We start from the raw sequence: 20,199 nt of genomic DNA, 5'->3' as shown, positions 1-20,199 counted from the left end.
GGCCCCGCGTGTCCCCTTTTGGAACAGGAAAACGGCTTTTTCTCTCTCCGGAATTGTTTTCTGGTGCTTTCGGGGTTTTTTTTTGTTTTTGTTTTTGTTTTTCAGCTTAATAGTATACCCTTAGGACTTTCTCCTACCCTCCGTCTTCTGCCTTCCCCACGTCCATGGTCAGGGGAGGAGGCAGGGGGCCCGGGTGTCCAGGGTGACCCCACCCAGAGCAGGCCAGCCCCCTTCGGAGCGCCGCTCCGGAGCCGGAGTCCGAATCGGAAACTGAAACTGCGCCGCGATGCTGACGAAAGTTAATGACCGCGTGAGTCAAGTGTGAAACTCCCGCAGGAACGCAGCCCAGCGGACTCCTGGCGTCGGGCCCCGAGTAATGCGCCAGGAAGAAAAGCCACCTCAAACCGTGTAGTTGTTCTTGCTTTGGGCCCCAGCTGTAAAGATCCTGCTGCTTGAAAATGTCCCCATAGTAGGGTCAACTAGCAGCCCTCAGAACTAGTGAAATGAAAAAATAAAAGAAGCCATTGTGCGGAGCAGCCTGGGGCTGGGGGCGGGCGCACTGGGGAGTCTGGCACGAAAGGGAGGGATACGGTTTGGGCGCCGCGCTCGCCCCCGCCGGGTTGTGCTCAGCAGCCGGGCCCGGTGGGTCGTGGGCAGGCCCGGGAGGCCCCCATCCCGGCGCGCGGCAGGGCCGCCCCCGGAGAGAACACTTGTCACCCGCCGTCCCGGCCCGGGCGTCGGCGCGAGGCCGCAGGAAGCCCCGGAAGGGCGGAGAGGGGACGTGCGCGGGCGGCGGTGACTCAGCCGGGCGCGCGGGGGCGGGGCGGGCGGCGCCGGGCCCCGAGGGGTTAAGTGGGCGGTGCCGGCGGCGCCCCGCCCCCTCCCAGGCCGGCCCCCCGGAGGCCGCCGAGCCCGGCCGTATTTATAGCAGCTGCGCCGGCCGCGCCGCGTCTCTCCCGCTGGCCCCGGCCGCGGCCTCCCCCCCGTAGCGCGTCCCGGCCCCGCGCCCCGCAGCGAAGGCGCCATGGAGCGGCCGGCGCCCCTGGCCGTGCTGCCCTTCTCGGACCCCGCGCACGCGCTGAGCCTGCTGCGCGGCCTGAGCCAGCTGCGCGCCGAGCGCAAGTTCCTGGACGTGACCCTGGAGGCGGCGGGCGGGCGCGACTTCCCGGCGCACCGCGCCGTGCTGGCGGCCGCCAGCCCCTACTTCCGCGCCATGTTCGCCGGGCAGCTGCGCGAGAGCCGCGCCGAGCGGGTGCGCCTGCACGGGGTGCCGCCCGACATGCTGCAGCTGCTGCTCGACTTCAGCTACACGGGCCGCGTGGCCGTGAGCGGCGACAACGCCGAGCCGCTGCTGCGCGCCGCCGACCTGCTGCAGTTCCCGGCCGTGAAGGAGGCGTGCGGCGCCTTCCTGCAGCAGCAGCTCGACCTGGCCAACTGCCTGGACATGCAGGACTTCGCCGAGGCCTTCAGCTGCGTGGGGCTGGCGAACGCGGCGCAGCGCTTCATCCTGCGCCACGTGGGCGAGCTGGGCGCCGAGCAGCTGGAGCGGCTGCCGCTGGCGCGCCTGCTGCGCTACCTGCGCGACGACGGGCTGTGCGTCCCCAAGGAGGAGGCCGCCTACCAGCTGGCGCTGCGCTGGGTGCGCGCCGACCCGCCCCGCCGCGCCGCGCACTGGCCGCAGCTGCTGGAGGCCGTGCGCCTCCCCTTCGTGCGCCGCTTCTACCTGCTGGCGCACGTCGAGGCCGAGCCGCTGGTGGCCTGCTGCCCGCCCTGCCTGCGCCTGCTGCGCGAGGCGCGCGACTTCCAGGCGGCGCGCTACGACCGCCACGACCGCGGGCCCTGCCCCCGCATGCGCCCGCGCCCCTCCACCGGCCTCGCCGAGATCCTCGTGCTCGTGGGCGGCTGCGACCAGGACTGCGACGAGTTGGTCACCGTCGACTGCTACAACCCGCAGACGGGCCAGTGGCGCTACCTGGCCGAGTTCCCAGACCACCTGGGCGGGGGCTACAGCATCGTGGCGCTTGGCAACGACATCTACGTGACGGGTGAGTGGGCTGGTCGGGAGGACTCCGAGCCGGCCGACCCCCCGGCAGGGGTCTCCGGGGTTGGCCTCCTGCGCCCCTGCGGTAGCAAGTCTACCTTATCGAGAAACCCACCGAACCTGGGCCCGGGACCGCGCCCAGCGGTCACTTCTCCTGCCCCTCGAACTGGACTACGGTTCCCTTCTAAGCCGGTACTTTCGACCTAGAAGAAGGGCCTCTTGTGTGAGCGGGACACGGCTGTTTGTGGGCTTCTGTCCCGCGCTGCGGGGCCTGTCTGGGGAGCCCACTCTTTTCCCCAGGAAGTGCCACTCCCCCCATTTGGTTGGGAGATACCGGGGCATTCACCCCCCACAATGGGTGCTTTCTCTTCTCCCTAGGGAGTCCAGCGACAGGCCTGGGGCCGACGCCCTGTGACACATCCATTCCCCCCTCCTGGGGATTTCTCCCGGCCCAACCTCCAAGGCCGCTGAGGCTCCCATTTGGTCACCCTTGACTAGGCTCCCTTGGCCTTGCACCTGGGCTGAGCTGTGGGTCACATGGTGTTTAGGCTGCTCTCTGCCCGATGACTGTAAACACAGTCACATGCTAAGAGGTTTTCTTCCAGTTACTTGGCTCAAACCCCAAAACACTGCCGAGTCACGCTGGGCGGGTCCACATTGGGCTTCTCCCAAATTTTTTATTGAGGATAAATCTTGGCTCCAACAGGAGGCTACCTCCTTTCGCGGGGTGAGGAGGGGTGGTCTCCGCGAGGGCTATATAAGGAAAGAAGCCGGCTGGGTGTGCACTTGGCCCGCTGAGGCCTGGGATCCCTCGGTGAGGCCGTGGGCTGGGCCTGGCACACGGGAGAAAGTCGGCTCTGAGACGGGCAGTGTCCCTGCTGGGCTCTGAGCTGACAAGTGGGAGGCATCCCGGCCTAAGGACACACTCCACTCCATGGCCACAGCTTCCTGACCTGCAGCTCGGGGTCCAGCCTCTGCTGCCATCTCCCAGAATCGGCCCCTTTGCGATCTGAGGTTGGGCCTGCGTTTGGGAACCGTGCCCCCCACCCCACGCCTGGCGGGGGAACTCCCTCCCCAAAGTGGTCAGACTGGCCTAACTCCGCACACCCTGCCTACATGTCCCAGCTGAGCAGCTAATCCTCTGGGTGTAGACAGGTGGCGGTCATTCCGAGCAGCTGCCGGTCGGGAATTTCACGGGAGAGAAAGCGCCTCAGCTGCCTTGGGCACACAGTTCTCCCTTAGAAGGAAGAAGGCCTGCCGCAGGGGGACGCATTTATCCGACTTGTTTTCTCCCTTTAAAAAGCTCAGGGCCCCGGGCCGGATAGAATGTCCTGTCTGCTCTGCCTGTGGCGCCAGCCTCGGGGACAGGGAACGCAGCCCCTGGGCCCTGGGGTCCCTTCGACCTGGGGTCAGGCGAGGTCCTGGGTCCTGGGTGGACTCGTTTACTTCATGATTACAGTCAGCGCCGTTGGGCTTTGATGTTTTTTATTTCAGTTCTTTTTTGAAATGTAGACAGAACTGAGTATGCGTATACCGGGTGGGGAAAAGTAGGTTTACAGTTGTCTGCGCGTGAAAGTTTATTCTCGTCATTATTTATTAGTTATTGTGTTGGAAAGTGAATACAACTGTAAACCCACTTTTGCCCCGCCCTGTGTCTGTACAACTTGATGGCTTTTTCCTAAATCAGGAACTGGAGCTGGAAGTCCACTCGGGCGTCACGTTGTGTGTTGGGTCTCCTGCTGCGGCATGAAGTGAATTTCCTCTCCGCTGTTCCTGCACGGCCTTGCTTAGGGGGTGGCCAGGCAGCCTGGACTCTGGTGAACAAGCCCCCGTGCATCCCACTCCCGTGCCGTGGCCCCAGGAGGACCGGCTCAGACCTGATGCCCTGGTCCAGTTGAGGTGCTTGACATGTACGTCGGGTCCAGACCCAGGTTGTTTACTTAGAATTGTGGCCCCAGGGCCTTTGCTCGGCCGGCAGAGATTTGGAGGTGTTTTTGTGGCATGAAGCTCGGCCGTCTTGTCTCAGGGGCGGTGAGCAGTGGTCAGCGTCCGCATTGCTTTAGCCGCGGCAGGGAACCCCTGGCCTGGGCATTAACAGTGCAGGAGGGCATGTGTTTACATCAAAGCCGGGGAGGTTCATTCTTCCCCCTGGAGATGCCCTCTGGGGAGTTCAGGAAGGCGTAGGTGGGTGACTCACCCCAGCGGGCAGGGGCTGACTCTTCTGCTGTGCGTGTCCTGGCAGGTGGGTCCGATGGCTCCAGGCTGTACGACTGCGTGTGGAGGTACAACTCGAGCGTGAACGAGTGGACGGAGGTGGCGCCCATGCTCAAGGCCCGCGAGTACCACAGCTCCTCTGTGCTGGACGGGCTGCTGTACGTGGTGGCCGCGGACAGCACGGAGCGCTACGACCACACCACCGACTCCTGGGAGGCCCTGCAGCCCATGACCTACCCCATGGACAACTGCTCCACCACGGCCTGCCGCGGCCGGCTCTACGCCATCGGCTCGCTGGCCGGCAAGGAGACCATGGTGATGCAGTGCTACGACCCGGACACGGACCTGTGGTCGCTGGTGGCCTGTGGCCAGCTTCCGCCCTGGTCGTTTGCCCCCAAGACAGTGACTCTGAACGGACTCATGTATTTCATCAGGTGAGTCCCCAGGGGCCAAGGCCACGGCGTGATCTCACCAGGCCCCGTGCGAAGCGCGTCGTCCCTGTTCTCGCCGCATGGACGAGGCCGGGGCGGGGTCCAGGGCTGGTCTTTCTGACCCGCAGCCTCTGTTCTGACGGCAGCTTCTGGGGCTTCCAGGTTTTCGTAGTGAAGGGATCCCGGGTGTGGTGGGGCTAGGTCCTTCCAGGGACCTTCTGGGTGCTAAATGAAAGGAGCCCTTTGCCTGGACTCCCACCTGAGGGAGCCCCGAAGGCTCCGGCTGTTCCCGCACGGCCTTCGCTGGAAGGACCCTGTCCTGTCTGAGAGGGGTTCTGAATCTTAAACAGACCAGGGGACGCTATGTGGACACTCGAGACTTTGGGGGAACGTGTGGTCTTCACAGAAAGACCCTTTGCTCACCGAGCAGAGTGTCCACCCCACTCAGGCAGGTGGGGGCCTGCCTCCAGGTGCCAGCGGCCAGGTGGCTAGACTGCCCCGCCCCCTCGTCCGTGTCCAGTGCGCGCCTGCCAATTCTGGGTCTGTCCCCTCCCCTGGCCTGGCACCGGGAGGGCCCATGACTCTGGCCTAACGAATGCTGTTGTCCAAGGTCCGGCAGCCGCTCTGGATGGGAGGGAGCTGGTGCCGAGCAGGCTGCTGCCTGTGGGAGCGCACGCTGCGGGCTGGGGCCTGGACTCGCCCAGCTGTGCCGCCTGCTTCCCGGGCCGGGCGTTTGCATGGTTGGCCTCCATGAGGAGGGGGCCCATTGTCGTCCCTTTTCACAGGTGGCGAAAGGCCTGCAGGGGTCGGGGACTTACTGCCACAGGCCTCCCGTGGTCGCACCAGGTGTGAACCAAAAGTGCCCAGGTCCCCCTGTGGAGCCACTGCAGCATGGCAGCACCCGCAGGTCTCGGTGACTAGTCACAGCCACGTGCCACCGCCTAATGGGCATCCCGGGGCCAGCACCCCCTGCCCGTTGTGTCCCTGCTGCTCCCCTCCCTGGCCTGGAGCTGTCCTGCACACAGGGACCAGGAGGGAAGAGGACGGTATGAATAGCACGCCCCTATGTCCCCTCTGTCCCCCTTTGGGCTGGGACTTTGAATTGGGAGCCTCAGAAGCTCCCCCCACCCCCAAGCCTTGAGCTGCCACTCCCCTCTCCCCGGGCTTTCCGGTGAGCGCATTCAGGCAGGTGGGCACTCAGGCAGGTGGCCTTGCTTACACGTGGCCGAGGGGCCAGTCATCTCCGTGGGCAGGAGCCTGGGGGCGGCTCTGAGAAAGCCCTGGAATGTCGCCAGCCCCGGGTCCTCTTATAGACACATCTGACCCCTCCCCCAGCTCTCCCTCCCTGAAGTCGGGGTGGGTGTCTTCCGAGGGGTGGAGAGGCTATAAATACAACTTATCAGCGTGCCAGCCTCGCAGGCTCTCCAGGCTGCGTGCCTTTGAGAATGTCCTCCGCCCCGTGGTCCCAGGGCAAAGTGTGCCCAAGGCCGGGTCTGCGCTCTCCTCCTGGTCTCAGTCACTTGTCGTTACCCAACCGCCCCACGTGGGTGCCTCCGCATTGTTAGCCTTCGTAAGGGTTTACCTAAGTGGGGGGCAGCTCTGCCTCCCAGCCCCAGCCCAGCTGAGAGAGTGAATGGTCAGGAAAGGCAGCCGGTTGTCCTCGGGTCCGTCCGTGACTCACCTGAGTGCAGGCAGCGCCTGGTCTGATGCACTTGAACGTTTGTCGCAGAGCCACCCTGTCATGCCCTTTGGTGCCCCATGGACCACATGCCCCCTGCTCAGAACGCCACCCATGGGGCAGCTCCTGAAGGTGTCTTCCCAGGGAGGTGGCTGCCGTGTTGGTGCGCATCCCATGCCTGCTCCTGTCCTGGCTGTGAGCAGAGGCCCCCCCCAGTGGCCCCCCCCCAGCCGTGTCCACCTTGGTCCCCATTTAAGCGGCTCCTTGGCCGGGGCCCTGCGGAGGAAGGGGCTGGCAGCACTGTCCCGCCTGGTCCCGTCTGGCTGCAGGTGTGCGTTCCTGCTCGGGGCGGACAGCCCGCTGGCTCCAGGGTTAATTACCAGGGTATATACGGGCCACAAAGCAGGAATGGCTTTGCATTTTAAAGTAGCTTGAGGGGGAGAATCAAAGCTATTTTGTCTGTTTTTAAATATGTTTCTATTCATTTCAGAGAGAGGAAGGGAGAGGGAGAGAGAAACATAGACATCAGTTGGCTGCCTCCTGCGCACCCCCTATGGGGAACGAGCCCGAACCCGGGTATGTGCCCTGACTGGTGCCTGGGTCAGTGCTCAGCCACTGCGCCACACCGGCCGGGCAAGAGTACCGTTTTCTGACATGTGAAAAGTGTGAAGTGGCAGACTTCTGGGATCCATGAGTGAGCTGGATTGGGACCAGCCAGCCCCTCTACAGGTGCCATGGCTGCTAGTGCAGGGCCTCAAGTGCTCACTGTCTGGCCCACCTGTCGACGCCTTGTCTGTCTGCGGTCATTCTATTTTGGGGAGAGTCTTTGCTTTTCAAGGCTGTGCCTTGGAGCCTTTTAATAAGGGTGACCCCAAGGGGAAGGGTAGCTCGGGGCACCTTCCTTCCTGTTGCCGTGGTTACCCTGCTGTGCGCTGAGGACGCACAGTGAACGGGGCGGGGTAGGGGCTGACAGCAGAGGTGAGGCGGTGGTCGAGGATCCGTCCGGGCCACGTGGGGGTGCGCCATAGGGTGGTCGGCCACGGAAGACTGTCCTGAAGAGGTGGCCCAAGTCCAAGTCGGAATTACGAGTAGGAAGCGGGTGGGAAGAACCCCGATAAGTTCAAATTCTGAAGCCAGTGTGGCTGCAGCGAGGGGAGGGCAGTGGGTTCGTGCTGGGTGCTGGGGAAAGGGTTAGGCACCTGAGGGTTTAGGGAGGAAGGTTGGCTTCTGGCCTCGGAACCCAGGCCAGAGGTAGGGGTGGGGCCTGAAATCAGGGCTAGAGTCCAACTAGGTAATTATAAATATGTCTCTCTTCTCCATGGCCAGAGATAGGTCTGGTTCCTGAGTAGGGGTGGCTAGGGATTGAGAAAATGAAAAAAAGACAGACAAAGAGGTGGGAGGAAAAAGCTGGGGCCGGGTGGGACCACTGTCCTCTGATGGAGAGACAGGGACAGGGACCCAGAGCCGATACAGCATGTTTATTTTATACAGCAAAAAACAGGAAGTTTTACTAAAAGTCAAGACAAAGGAGATTATGTGCATTCTTGGGTGGGCCCGAGTTGTATTCATTCCTGGTGCTTGACTGGATTTAGATAATGAAACCCTCCCCCTGGCACCTGGGCTGAAGGTCAAGCTGACAACACTCCTGCCTTTTGGCAAAGCGTGTTTCCAGGACGTGGCTTTGCCAAGGCCACTGGATTCCGCTGCCAATAATTAAAGAAATGCCCATGTGCCTTCTCAGGCGCTCTCTACAGATAATGGGCTGTCAGATGGCACCAAAGAAGTCCTCAAAGGTGAGGGGCTTGGAGGACCCTCTTCTGCAGTCCCACTCACTCCCCTCCTCCCCTCCACAGGGACGACTCCGCCGAGGTGGATGTGTATAACCCCACGAAGAACGAATGGGACAAGATCCCATCTATGAATCAGGTAAGTCTGCCTGCGGAGGAAGCACAGGCCACCCTGAGGCACAGAGCACACTGGGGAGGAGTGTCCACCAGAGACCGCACGTGCAAAGGCCCTGGGGCAGGGCAAGCCTGGTTCCTAGAACAAGGTCTCAGCTCAGTGTGGCTGTTGCCAGTGAGCAAGCTGACAACAGAGGGGGGATAAGGTCAGACGAGGTCTTTGGGGGCTGACCTTGGTAATGTACTTACTGAGCGCCTGCTGTGTGCTCTGAGCAGGGCACCCACACGGTGCTGGTGCTGTTGCCTGATCGGGTCTCCCCTTCTCTCTGCGCGTTGAGGAGTGAGGTGCCGAGCCTGATAGTGTCATGGAGCCAAGAGGCAGCGGCAGCATTTGGCCACTCGGGCAAATTTCCTTAGTCCCAGACTCACCTACCCCACCTGCATCTTTTGTGTCTTCCTTAACATTTCCACTCCTGCTCTCAGGGTACCTCTGCGTGGCACATGCCACAGTTTACGTCACAGCTTGACATCTTTATCCTTAAGAAATTAACTTTAGCCGAAACCGGTTTGGCTTGGTGGATAGAGCGTCAGCCTGCGGACTGAAGGGTCCCAGGTTCGATTCCGGTCAAGGGCACGTACCTGGGTTGCGGGCACATCCCCAGTAGGAGATGTGCAGGAGGCAGCTGATCAATATTTCTCTCTCATCGATGTTTCTAACTCTCTATCTCTCTCCCTTCCTCTTTGTAAAAAATCAATAAAATATATTTTTAAAAAAAAGAAAAGAGAAGAAATTAACTTTATGTTTTTCCCCAAAGTGAGCTACACATACTCATAGCAATCACGAGGAAGATGATGGCCCGGCCTTGTGGCTCGGAGCTTAGTCTCAGGTCGTCCCAGAGGCTCAGTTCCCCGTCTGGAAGGTGGGAAGACCGTTCCCACCTGCCGTAGAGGCCGGTGCTGCTCCCAGGGAGACTCGGCGCCTCTGCAGCCCCCTGACCACCGCAGGGCCTGGGCGGGGAGCCCCTTTTCTGAGGTGGGGTGCAGGAAGGGTGCTGGCGGTCCTGGCTCCCAGCGTCACTTCCTGAAGTGTTGCGGCCGCCCCTCCTGAGGGTTCCAGGCGCCTTCTCCATGGAGAGGGACTGCGGGGGCTCTGCCAGGCCCTGGCTACTGGCCGCCACTCACCTGTCGCCCTTGACCCACAGGTGCACGTGGGAGGCAGCCTGGCCGTTCTCGGAGGGAAGCTATACGTCTCGGGCGGGTATGACAACACGTTTGAACTCTCGGATGTGGTAGAAGCCTATGACCCTGAGACTCGAGCCTGGAGCGTGGTGGGGCGGCTCCCGGAGCCCACCTTCTGGCATGGCAGCGTCAGCATCTTCCGCCAGTTCATGCCCCAGACGCCCTTGGGTGGACGTGGCTTTGAGCTAGACAGCACCAGCGACATGGACGTGGGCCAGCCCCGGCGGCCACCGGAGCACCCGCAGGAGCTGCACTAGCCCCGGCCTGGCCCAAGGAGGGCCTCGATGCAGTAACCCAGCACCTCGGGGGCGGCGACCCCCTCCTTCGTGCCTGAGGACGGGTGGGGCTCACCGGGCGGAACCCGGCTCTTGGGCTGCCGAGAAGCCTCAGGGTCCAACACCGGGACCCTCTGCATCTAGACCCGAGTCACAGCTGCGGCGCCAGCGCCAGTTGTGAACGGCCCTCCCTTGGCCCAGGAAGAGCTGCCTCCTCACCAACACATGTCTGGCTCCCACAGGCCACCACCCCTGCGCCCCCGCCTCCCCACTGTCACCCCCTTGCACCCACCTCCGGGGGAGGAGAGCCTCTGGGGCACGAGTGGAGGGGGTCAGAGTGGCCGAGGCTGCCTTCCCGCAGGCCGCACTGGGGATCAGGCGGGTGATGGCGGCATCCCGACGTGCCGTCTCCCCATCTCCCCTGATGAAGGGGGTCACGCACAGAAACATCCCCACAGGGCTGGGCCTCCAGCAGCTGAGCTCAGACCAGGGGCGCAGGGCGGTGGGACTGGTGTGGCCTGGGAGGAGCCCAGAGGGGCCTCCTGAGTGTGTCTCCGTGCGCCTGGGCTGAGCCTGATGTTGGTGTCCCTGCCCACCCACCCCACCACCTGGCATGTCGTCGGTCCTCTGCCCTCCGCCCTCTGCCCTGGCTCGGAGGCCTCTCCAAGTTCAACCCAATGCAAGAGGGTAGAAGCCTGCAGGTGCAAGGGCGGGCTCCTTCCGGGAGGCGCTGGGAGCTGGTGGTCTTCAAGGCCCAGCCAGGCGGACAGTGCCCTCGCCTGTGGTCAGGAATCCTGCCTCAGAAGCAGCCCCAGGCAGTGTGGCTTCGTGGTTGCTTGCAAGGTTTGAAAGGCAGTTTGGCCTTAAGAGGCGCTGGGAGCCAGGGCTAGTGATTTGTGATCTGTCCACAGGCCTCTGCAGGGTGGGGTTGGGGGTGGGATCCAGGAGGTCGGAGCCCCCGGGCTCAGGGCACGTTTCTTGGGGAGTGTGAGCATTTTCGTGGATTGCGTGGGCTTGTCCCTCAGGCCCCCAGCGAAGCTTTGCTGGAGTTGGTCTCCTGTCCAGTGAGGAAGGTATTTGCGTTTTCTCATGCGATAAATTGAAATGTTTGCTGAGTGGCCATTTCCGTATGTTCTCACCGGAAGAAAGGGTTAGCGTCACTTCACAAATGCCACTGCAGACCCTTTCGTTGGCCAGTGGCACCGGTTCTGCGAGGAGGCCTGTGGCCTCCAGAGCCGCTGGCTAGGCCCTGTTGTGTGTGGTCATCGCGGTGGGTTAGATCTCGTGTTCCAGACACCTGCTGGGCGGCCACAGCTCACAGCCAGCCCTTGCCATCCCCATGGGTCGTCCCCACTGTGAGTCAGGCACGGTGGGAGGGCATGTAGGGGTCTGGGGATCAGAACGAGCCTTCAGACGTGTGCTCCCTGCCCTGGACCCCCCCCCTCCCCCCTGGCACGGGGTTCAGGCCGGGAAGCCCCCACCACCTGCAGATGAATGTACACTGACTTGGGGGCTGGGGTGGGACTGTGTGGGGTGCACACCCTCCCTTGTATCAGTCTCCGAGACACATTAAGTTATGGGAGCTCGGGGATGGCATTGGATGCTGACCTGACTATTCTGTATTTATGACTCTAGTCACCCTCCCCCGTCGGCACCCAGGGCCAGCCCAGAGGGCGGGTGGGTGTGCGTATTTATTGTCTGTTCTGGAGGCGAATGTCCCGTCCAGAATGCTGCCGTTTTAGGGCGCCTTCAGTACTTTTTGAAATAAAAATGTTTCCTATACGCTTGGCGTCGTTGGCTTTACTCTGTTGGCACCTTGGGAGGCCACACGTGTGAGGCGGTCCTGTGCTGGGTGAGGGGCAGAGTGAGCCACGCCAGGGCTCATGCTGAGGCCAGGGGCAGAGTTTTCCAGGCCCTTTCTCATCTTGAATGACTACAAGGTGTGAAGTGGAGGAGAGGCCATGAGCTGTGAGGACTCAGCGTGTGTCCAGGCCCCACCTGCTGCAGGCGGCCTCCCTGCTTACCTGTGGGCACCCGCCCCGCCCTCCCCCAGTCCAGCCTGATCCTCTCTGCAGTGGGTGAACCTGGGCCTGGGTGGGGGTGCCCGGGAAGGACTGATTCCTGGGGCCCAGAAGCACTCGGCTCTGCTGAAACGCAGGCCCTTCTGAACCCAAGGAAAAGGCCGGTGCCTGCGCCAGGAAGGGGCGTTTTGAGGCCGTAGTTTGCCTTTTTAACACTCCTGCCGGACAGCTGTGAGGCAGCTCATAATCTGGTGTCGGTCATTGCACTTGAACTCATTACCTGAGCTCCTGAGTGGTCAAGGAGTGAAAGATGGTGAGGTGGGTTCCTCAAACCCCAGGACTTAGCATGCCGTGGGGCCGTTTCAGGAACCCTCCAGGAAGGGTCTTCCATCGTGACTCGGGCTCATGGGGTCACGGCCATGGCTACCACCTCCCAAACAGCAGCACTCCCCCCTGGGGGCAGCTGGAGGTCACAGACTCTGATGCCTCCTCAGAGGCTGCAGGTTGGGCCTGTCGGAGCTCTTGCTGGTGGCCACCAGCTGCCAGGCTGGAGTGAGCCGTCCTGAGAGCAGCCCCAGCCCAGGGAAGGTCTGGGGGGTTGCTATCTAGCAGTGACAGCAAAACGGGGGCTCTCTCCCTTAATCCCATCTATGAAGCGTGTACTGTTAGTAATTCCATAAAAGACGGAATGAAGCTGTTAGTAACTTGCCCCAGGGCAGCGCTAATAATGCCTCCCGCACCATGGCGAGCAGCACCCACTCCTGTCCCCATGTCACAGGAGCAGGGACCTCTCACACTCGGCTGGCCTTGTCTGCACCCAGGCCTCCTGGACAACCTAACCCACCTTGGCCCCTTTCCTCAGCAGGGTCCAGAACTTGCTTAGCCACGAGCCAGCCTCCTAAGGCCCATCATGCTCAGCTGCACTCTCCCTGGGCGGGAGTCTTGAACCCGTGAGGCCGGTGGCAGGGGGGTGGTGGGGTGGGGGGAACTGGCTGACCCCAGGCCTCAGGGAAGCATGTTCCTGTGGGATCTGCTCCCATGCTACAACCAACTGAACAAGGGATGGGAGACAGATGACTGCATCCTGGGCCACAGGCTTGGCCCCAAAATTCCCCACCAGGGTGTCCTCTGCTGAGGTCTGACCAGGTGGGAAGGGCTGGGCTCAGGTGCAGAGGGTCCTCTGGGGGCTGGGACAGCGCAGCCTGGCGGCACCTGGGGACAGGCTGCTGGACGGGCTGAAACAAGTGAGCGAGTTCGAAGCCACGTGGTTTATTGGGGGCGGGCACGGGGCTGTGGTGGAGGCTACGAGTCACAGTCCTCGGGAATGGCAGCTGTGATGAGCAGCGAGGGCTCCATGACGCCCGGGAAGCTCTCCTCTGCGCACAGTCTCTGGGCAGGGAGCTGGGAGGCCAGGCCGCCCTGGGCCAGGGACTCCACGATGACCTCGGCGGAGGCCACCTCCAGCTCGGCGGGCGGCTGCAGCGCTACCACCACCACTTTCTCATCCTCGATGACCAGGTTCCGGAGCTTTCGCTGCCGCGGGTTGTAGTCCTTCACGCGGTCATGGATCTCCATGTGCCTCCGCAGGTGGGCCTAGGAGTTGGGGGGCTCAGGGCTGGGCTGGGAGGCCCGAGGTGGGGAGGAGGAGGTGACCCAGGCCTACCTGCCGGGTGAACTTGTAGCCACACTTGGTGCACTCGAACTTCCTCACGCCCTTGTGCCTCCGGACGTGCACACGCAGCTGCTCCACAGCTAAGGAGGGGAGGGGCCCGCAGGAGAGGCATTAACAGGGCGGGAAACAGGGAAGTGACGGGGTCCTGCCCTGAGCTGGGAGTCCTCCGGGTTTCCAACCGCTGCTTGGGGCCCTGCCACCTACAGTGCCTCCCAAGGTCACTACTGCACAGGACCCGGGAGCTGCCACCGCCTCCGCTTGAGGCGAGGATTAAATAAGGGAGCCCTGCTCCGCTATCACTGCTGGATAGCAGCCCCCAGACCTTCCATGGGGACTGGGAGACCCGCCGGCGGGAAGGTCCCTGCCGAGGAGGAGGAGCGTGTGACAGCCTCCCCGCCCCTGGCTCCCGTGGGCAAGCAATGCAGACGCTGGCCCTCTCCTCCGCCAGGGCTTGCAGGGAAGGAGGGGTGAGGTACCTTTGAAGGTCTTGCCACAGATCTGGCAGAAGTGGGGGCGGCCCTCCTGGTGGCGGCTGGCCACGTGCCTCAACAGGGGCCCCTTCTCGGTGAAGCGCTGCTCGCAGAACTCACAGCTGAAGGGCCGCTCGCCAGTGTGGGTGCGGTTGTGCTTGTCCAGGCTGGCTGTGGGGCGAGACGAGGGTCAGACGCGGGGCCCCGGCCCGGGACAGGGAGGGCAGGCCGGCCTCACCTTGGGTGCGGAAGGTCTTGCCACAGAGGTGACACTGGAAGGGCTTCTCGCCCGTGTGTGTGCGCAGGTGTGTGTTGAGGTTGGCCTTCTGGGTGAAGGCGTGGCTGCAGAACTCACAGACATACGGCCTCTCGTTCCTGCCCGGGTGGGGGACACAGAGGCCATCACCGAGGGAAGGGGCCCCCTTCACTCCACTGCTGCCGAGAGCCCCCCAGGCCCCGAGCCAAGGAAACAGCGAGGCCTGAGCCAGCCGCCTGAGCCACTCCCGAGGGGCCGAGGCTCAATGAGCGGCCTGGGGCAGGAGGGCCTGGGCAGTGCCAGCAAGGGGACACCAACTCCTGCCCAGGGAGGCACAGAGCCCTGTCTTAGCCTGGACTCCCCTCCCCCAGCTGCCTGGCAAACTTGCTCGGCCCCTGCGGCCCCTGCAGGCACCACACTCGGGGCGGGCGCTCTGACCGTGTGTCAGCACACTCTGCCTGCCGGGCCACTTGCTGGCCTGGAGCCGGCGCAGGGCCAGGCCCTGGGGGAAGACGGGCCAACCCCAACCTGTGCTTGGCCTTGGTGTGCATCTGCAGGCCGTTCCGGCTCGAGGCCCGGTGCCCACACTCCTCACACACAAACAGCTTCTCTCCGCGGTGCTTGAAAGCCTCATGCAGCTGCAGTTCTGTCCGGGACAGGAAGCACTTGGCACAGGTGGGACACTGGGGCGGAAGGGACCGGACAGAGGGAGCAGGGTAAGGGCAGGGCGGGGCTGCCCAGGAGCCCGCACCCCCCGGGACAGCCCTCATGGCAGAAACCGCACAGCCACCCCTGGAGCAGCGACAGTCCCAGCGTCTGAGCACTGGCTCAGCCCTCAGCACCGCCGCACACTCACAGCGTGGGGCTTGGGAGCTCCGTGCAGCTTGATCATGTGGCTCTGCAAGTCCTTTTTCTGCATGAACTGCTGGGAGCAGGAGGAGCACTGGAAGACAAGGCCGCAGGCACCTGAGGCAGCCCGCACCATAGCCCGGCCACCCCTGGGCTGGGGGGTTGGGGGGGGACAGAGGGCAGGGCCCAGCCGGAGACACTGGAAGGCCCCGTGACCTGGGTGACGCACACCCTGGGAAGGCGCCCCATGCCCTACCCGCAGGGATGCTGAGCCTGCCCTCTATGGAAAGAAGCAAGGGCCCAAAAAGGACCAGTGGCCCAGCCTGAAGGTGTGGGGCACTGGATGGGCAGGGAAGGCGGGGCTCCTTGAAGCTGCAAGGGGGAGGCACCCAGCGGGAGGGATCCTGGGGCTGCCCCTTGGCCCACGGCCCTGGGGACAGGCCGAGCCTGACCTTGTAGGGCATCTCCCCCGTGTGGGACACCATGTGCACCCGCAGCTCCATCCTCCGGCGGAAGGTCTCCTGACACACGGAGCACGTGAAGACCTGGCAGTGTGAGGGGCAAGCGGGGCCGGCATCAGCGGGGCCTCTGCCCGGGCTTCCACTCGCTGCTGGGAGGAGTCTGCCCGAGGAGGGGGCCGCTAGGGTGGGAGAGGGCAACACGTAATCTGCCTGCCCTGACCCTGACTGTTCAAACCCTCCAAACCAGGCCCCGCGCAGGCCCGGCAGGCTGGGGGCAGGGCCCGCGGCCTTCCCTGCAGCCCTGGCCTGGCAACAGGCCTCTAGGAAGACAAGGGCAGGATGTGGCTGCCCCGCCACATGGCCCGCCAGGGGGTGAAGGGAGTGGCCAGGTGGCCTTTCCCAGCAGGCAGCCCCCCACCAAGGTACCCCCTTTCCAAAGCCCAGGGGCCTGGCAGGCAAACCCCAAACGCCTCCTGGGCTGTCCCTTCCACTCTTGGAACCTGTGTCCCCACCTGTAATACCAGGCAGCCAACTTGACAGCATCCAAGAACCATGCAGCTCTCGCGTTGACCGTCCCATCTACGTCTGCGGGCCCCTCCCGGGGGCAGGACGGAGGCCACATGCCCCACCCACAAGCACCTAGGCCAGCCACGTACCTGCTCTGAGCGGTTCATACAATTCCGGGCTTCGTGCTCCAGGAGGTTCTCCTTCCGAAAGTAGCACTTCCCACACTTGGGGCACTCGAAGGGCTTCTCCCCAGTGTGTTTCCTGCCAGAAGCCACGGGGTGTGGGCTGAGCGACTTCTCGCCTCACCCTCACCCAGTGCCCCCTCCGCTCCCAGCGGCTCCCCACTCGGCTGGTGAACCTGCAGGTGGAGAGGGAACCCTTTCTCCCGCCCAGCTCCAGCCCAGCTCCAGCCCCGGGGCCGTGCCCATCTCTCTGAGGCAGAAATAATCCCTGGGTCCACATTCCCTGGAGAAACCACTCAATCTGCCCGGAGCTTCCGTGGGCTCCACCTTCAAAACTGTGACCATATCTGACCACTGGCGCCTCCCCTCCGGCCACCCCCGAGGGGCCACACAGGGCCCTGGGCCTGGCCTGAGCCTCCTGCCTGGGCCCACACCAGCCTCCTGGCAGCTTTACACGTCAGCCATCATAGGAACCGTGAGCAGGCAGATCTCAGGACCCCCAACGCCTCTTATTTCCACCTGAGAAAAGGCCTGGGGGTCTGGGGGGTACAGATGCCACACCCCCTACCTTGCTGGCCTCACTCCCCAGGTCTCTCTGCCATAGTGTCCGCCAACCCACTGGCCCACCCCACCCCATGGCCCCTGCTCTGGCTCTTCTCTCAGCCTGAACGCTCTTCCCAGCTTCCACTCGGTGAGCGTCCTCACCTGCTTGGAGCTGCTCAAATCTTCCTTCCCAACTACAACTGACCCGTCCCGGAGCTCCCCGGGCTGGCACTGCTGTCCCTTCCTCTCCGTGACTTCCCACCTCCACTTGCGAAGGGACTCGTCTGGCAGGCGGCAGTCTGGGCTGCCCCAGTGGAAGGCAGGGTCCCCAAGGCCTCTTGGTTTTGTTCACTAAGGATCCGAGCACCCAGCACGGGCTCGTCCGCTACTGGCAGGAACTGCTCACCTCGGAGCCTGTGAGAGGCACCGGCAGCTCTTGCAACCTGCCCGCTCCTCTCGTCCTGTTCCAGCCCAAGGACCCCAGGTGGCCATCACCCCCGGCAGCCCACGGGGGGATGGGCCAGTGCTTACACGGGGGAGTGACCAGGCAGATGCGGTCACCCAGGGTGTCTCCCACACTGGACTTCCCCAAAGACTGCGCTGGCAGCAGCTGCCCCAAAGCAGAGGGTGAACAGGTCCCTTCCTCCTCCCTCCTCCAACTCTGCCGGTCGCCAGTGCTTCCCGGAGTGTCACACTGAGGAAACCCGTGTGGCCCAATCTGGCCAGAAATTGCAGCACGGTGGACCAGTGATGTCTTGGGCAGTGCCAGGGCTGGGCGGCAGGTCACCTAGGTGCCATCCCCGGGACCCTGGAGAACCTGGAGCAGCGCCCTCCAAGAGAAGCCCCAGCAGCGATGGGAACGCTCCATGCCTGTGCCCCTCAATGCGGCAGCAGTGACATGGGGGGGCTGAGCTCTGAATGTGGCTGGCACGTCTGAGGGACTGACATCATTTAACTGCTCACTTTTACTTTCCGTCACAACAGCTCCTGTGGCATCCGGTTTCCTTAGTGGACACTACAGCTTGAGCCAAACGGTCTCTTATGCTCCACTGACATCCCAGGACTAGATCCCGCAGAATCCCAGGCAGCGCCAATCCTACCAGTTACCATCTTGGCCCAAAGCCCACATGGGCCATTAGTGGCATCAGGGGCTTCCCTCATCCCCTTGGCAGAAGCCAGCTGGAGGTCAAGGTTCACAGGGGGCGGAGCTGCTGACAGACGTACACAAACCCTCTCTGACTCGAGGGCCCACAGGAGGGAGGAAGGGATCCGACCCAAGGCTAGGTTCTCGCTCCCTTATCATGTGGATCTGAGACGGAGCCGCTGGCCCTACATGACCCGGAAGTGGGGAGCACAGGCCCCCTCCCCCAACATGGGAATGGCAGACAGGAGAAGCAAATAGAAAAACAGAGTGCTTACCTATTGTGGACTTTCAGGTAGTATTTGCTGAGAAACTTTTTATGACACGTGGGGCATTCAACTGGCACCGCTCTACCTTTTCTCTTCTCAGGGGGCTTGGCTGCCAGGGCGCCTGCGCTCAGGGCTGGCTCAGCAGGACAGGGTTTTCTGAGGACGTTCGATTTCCTCCTGGTCAGCACAGTCTCCATCTCAGAAACACAGTCGCCATCCCCGTCATCCTCAACTTGAACCACCACTTCCCACTAGAGAAGAGGCAGGAGGCGGCCGCACGTCACCCCGTTAAGCAGCAGGGCCCCTGGGTGGCTGCAGCCAGCCCCATCCAGTTCCATCCCAAGGCCCACCCGGGCACATCCCCAGACCAGCCCCCACGCCTGTGCCTGTTCCCGTCAGGGACTCCAGGGGGGCCGCATCAGGATCTCGCACTCGGAGGCAGGGGCTCTATTGCAGGAACTGGAAGTGGCTGGATTTCACTACCCTGGGGAAACACCTGCAACCCCGGTGCCGCCCACTCCATGCCAAGAAGCTAGCAGCCACGGACTGCTGAGGCGCAGGGCAAGGCCAGCTTCCTGTGTTTGGCAAAAGCCTGCTTTAAATCCATGTAACAGAGATTCTACCCTGGGGTCCAGCTTATGCCAGAAAAGCGTCAATCTCTTCCCCGGACACCCACATCTCCATTCCCAGCACCCTGCACCCAGTACCTCATTACTCCTGCCCTGCAGCTGGGCACCTTGAGCCTCGAAGGGCCTTGGGGGCACTTTGCAATCCTCGGGCTCCTTGTCCTCTGGGGGACAAAGCTTCAGGGCCTGCTTGAGTGTCCCACGCAGGGACGGGCTCCCAATCGGAGCAGGGAGACCGAGCTGGGGCCTCGGCGGGCTGGTGCTGCCGCCGGGCTCCTGATCCCTGGGGACTTGACCCACAGCCCCGGAAGCTTCCTCTTCCTCCATGCCTGCTAGCTCCTCGGGGTGGCTGCTCATATCCTGGGGGGCAGGTTTCTCGAGCGCACTCTGGCCACTTGGTGCCTGTCCCGCCGAGGTTTTGGGCTTGAAGCTCTGGCACAGTTCCACCGCCTCTGGCACGCACAGCTCCCTGGCGGCCAGGAGCACCTGGTCCCGGTTCCCTGACGTGAGGGCGAGGTGGCCAGTATAGAAGAAGTCCAACAAGAGGCCAAAAATCTCAGCGAAGCCAGCAGGGAGGACCACGCTGCCCCCGGAGCCAACCCCATAGAGGCTCTCAAAGAAGTGGCTGCAGCAGGCGAGGACGCTCCAGTGGGCCTTGAACACCAGGCCCCCGACGGCCAGGGTGGCGTCGCAGTACTGGCCCTTCTCCCGCTGCTTGTTGAGCTCCTGCAGGACCCTCACGCTGTGCTGGATGAAGGAACCATCCATGATCTGTCTGGAGGGGAGGAAGGCAGAAGTGACATCCTGGTCAGCAGGGCCCAGGGGTAAAAGAGAAAGCCCTTAGATTTGCCAAGTGGGAGTGGGCGGGTGGCTTCGACTCAGCGTCACATTTAGCACCACGAGAGCTCAGATGGAGACTAGAGTGTGCATGCAGAGACAGGAACAGACTGAAAGCTTCCCCGGGGGCGGGGGTCAGGTGAGCAGCCCATCGTAGGGTTGGCCAGAGAGTGGGTGGCGGGAGCGCAAGGGGACTAGGTGGGGGGACGAGGAATGGCTTGGTGGGACCCAGGGCAGGGTCGTCAAGGGGCGCTGATGGAACGGATTAAAGTTAGGGGGAAGGAGCAGCGGATCAGCACGAACTGATCGGCCTTGCACAACGAGAGGACCCGCGGCAGGGGAGGGCGGCGGCTGCCGACAGGTGAGCGAAGCCCACGCCGCTCCCACGGCTCCCGAGCGGCCGGACATAAGGCGGCCGCAGCCCTTCCCTCTCTCGCTCGCGCTCCGCCCTTCTCACCCGGGCCGGTCCTCCCTGCGCCGGCCCCACAGATTCCAGACGCGGCCACTCCACAGCCCCACCCGCCAACTGCCCGGGGCGTAAGCACCCGGCAGACAGCACGGAGCTGAGACGCCGCCGTCGCCGCCG

The 20,199-nt window shown here is 63.1% G+C and overlaps 2 protein-coding genes across 2 annotated transcripts; one reads left to right on the top strand and one right to left on the bottom strand.

The window, feature by feature from the left end:
• The first annotated feature begins 957 nt into the window (after nt 1-957).
• On the top strand, nt 958-11,561 carry KLHL21 (kelch like family member 21). The gene is made up of 4 exons (XM_070403980.1): nt 958-2,045; nt 4,284-4,689; nt 8,218-8,290; nt 9,468-11,561. Exons 1-4 carry the CDS (start codon nt 1,025-1,027, stop codon nt 9,759-9,761), a joined length of 1,794 nt encoding a protein of 597 aa, XP_070260081.1. The 5' UTR covers nt 958-1,024; the 3' UTR covers nt 9,762-11,561.
• Nucleotides 11,562-13,065: 1,504 nt separating this feature from the next.
• On the bottom strand, nt 13,066-20,147 carry ZBTB48 (zinc finger and BTB domain containing 48). The gene is made up of 11 exons (XM_070403979.1): nt 20,071-20,147; nt 18,858-19,551; nt 18,160-18,401; nt 16,165-16,276; nt 15,500-15,592; nt 15,055-15,141; nt 14,727-14,881; nt 14,181-14,317; nt 13,949-14,113; nt 13,464-13,552; nt 13,066-13,393 (listed from the first exon to the last, which is right to left on the bottom strand). The coding sequence occupies exons 2-11, from the start codon at nt 19,542-19,544 to the stop codon at nt 13,103-13,105; spliced, it is 2,058 nt and encodes a 685-aa protein (XP_070260080.1). The 5' UTR covers nt 19,545-19,551; nt 20,071-20,147; the 3' UTR covers nt 13,066-13,102.
• Nucleotides 20,148-20,199: the final 52 nt, after the last annotated feature.

The sequence above is a fragment of the Myotis yumanensis genome, unplaced genomic scaffold, assembly GCF_028538775.1.
Source record: "Myotis yumanensis isolate MYYU_CA2020_CCGP unplaced genomic scaffold, mMyoYum1.0.hap1 SCAF_2, whole genome shotgun sequence".
NCBI classification, from domain to species: Eukaryota; Metazoa; Chordata; class Mammalia; order Chiroptera; family Vespertilionidae; genus Myotis; species Myotis yumanensis.
Note: the sequence above shows the minus strand (reverse complement) of the source record. Positions and strands in the feature narration are given on the sequence as shown.

Coding starts and splice junctions, on each gene's coding strand:
- KLHL21 (XM_070403980.1), top strand. CDS start 1,025: ATGGAGCGGCCGGCGCCCCTGGCCGTGCTGCCCTTCTCGGACCCCGCG. Junction 2,046..4,283: donor CAACGACATCTACGTGACGG/GTGAGTGGGCTG, acceptor GTGTCCTGGCAG/GTGGGTCCGATGGCTCCAGG. Junction 8,291..9,467: donor AGATCCCATCTATGAATCAG/GTAAGTCTGCCT, acceptor CTTGACCCACAG/GTGCACGTGGGAGGCAGCCT.
- ZBTB48 (XM_070403979.1), bottom strand. CDS start 19,544: ATGGATGGTTCCTTCATCCAGCACAGCGTGAGGGTCCTGCAGGAGCTC. Junction 14,114..14,180: donor CAAGACCTTCCGCACCCAAG/GTGAGGCCGGCC, acceptor CTCGCCCCACAG/CCAGCCTGGACAAGCACAAC. Junction 13,394..13,463: donor GCTACAAGTTCACCCGGCAG/GTAGGCCTGGGT, acceptor CCCAACTCCTAG/GCCCACCTGCGGAGGCACAT.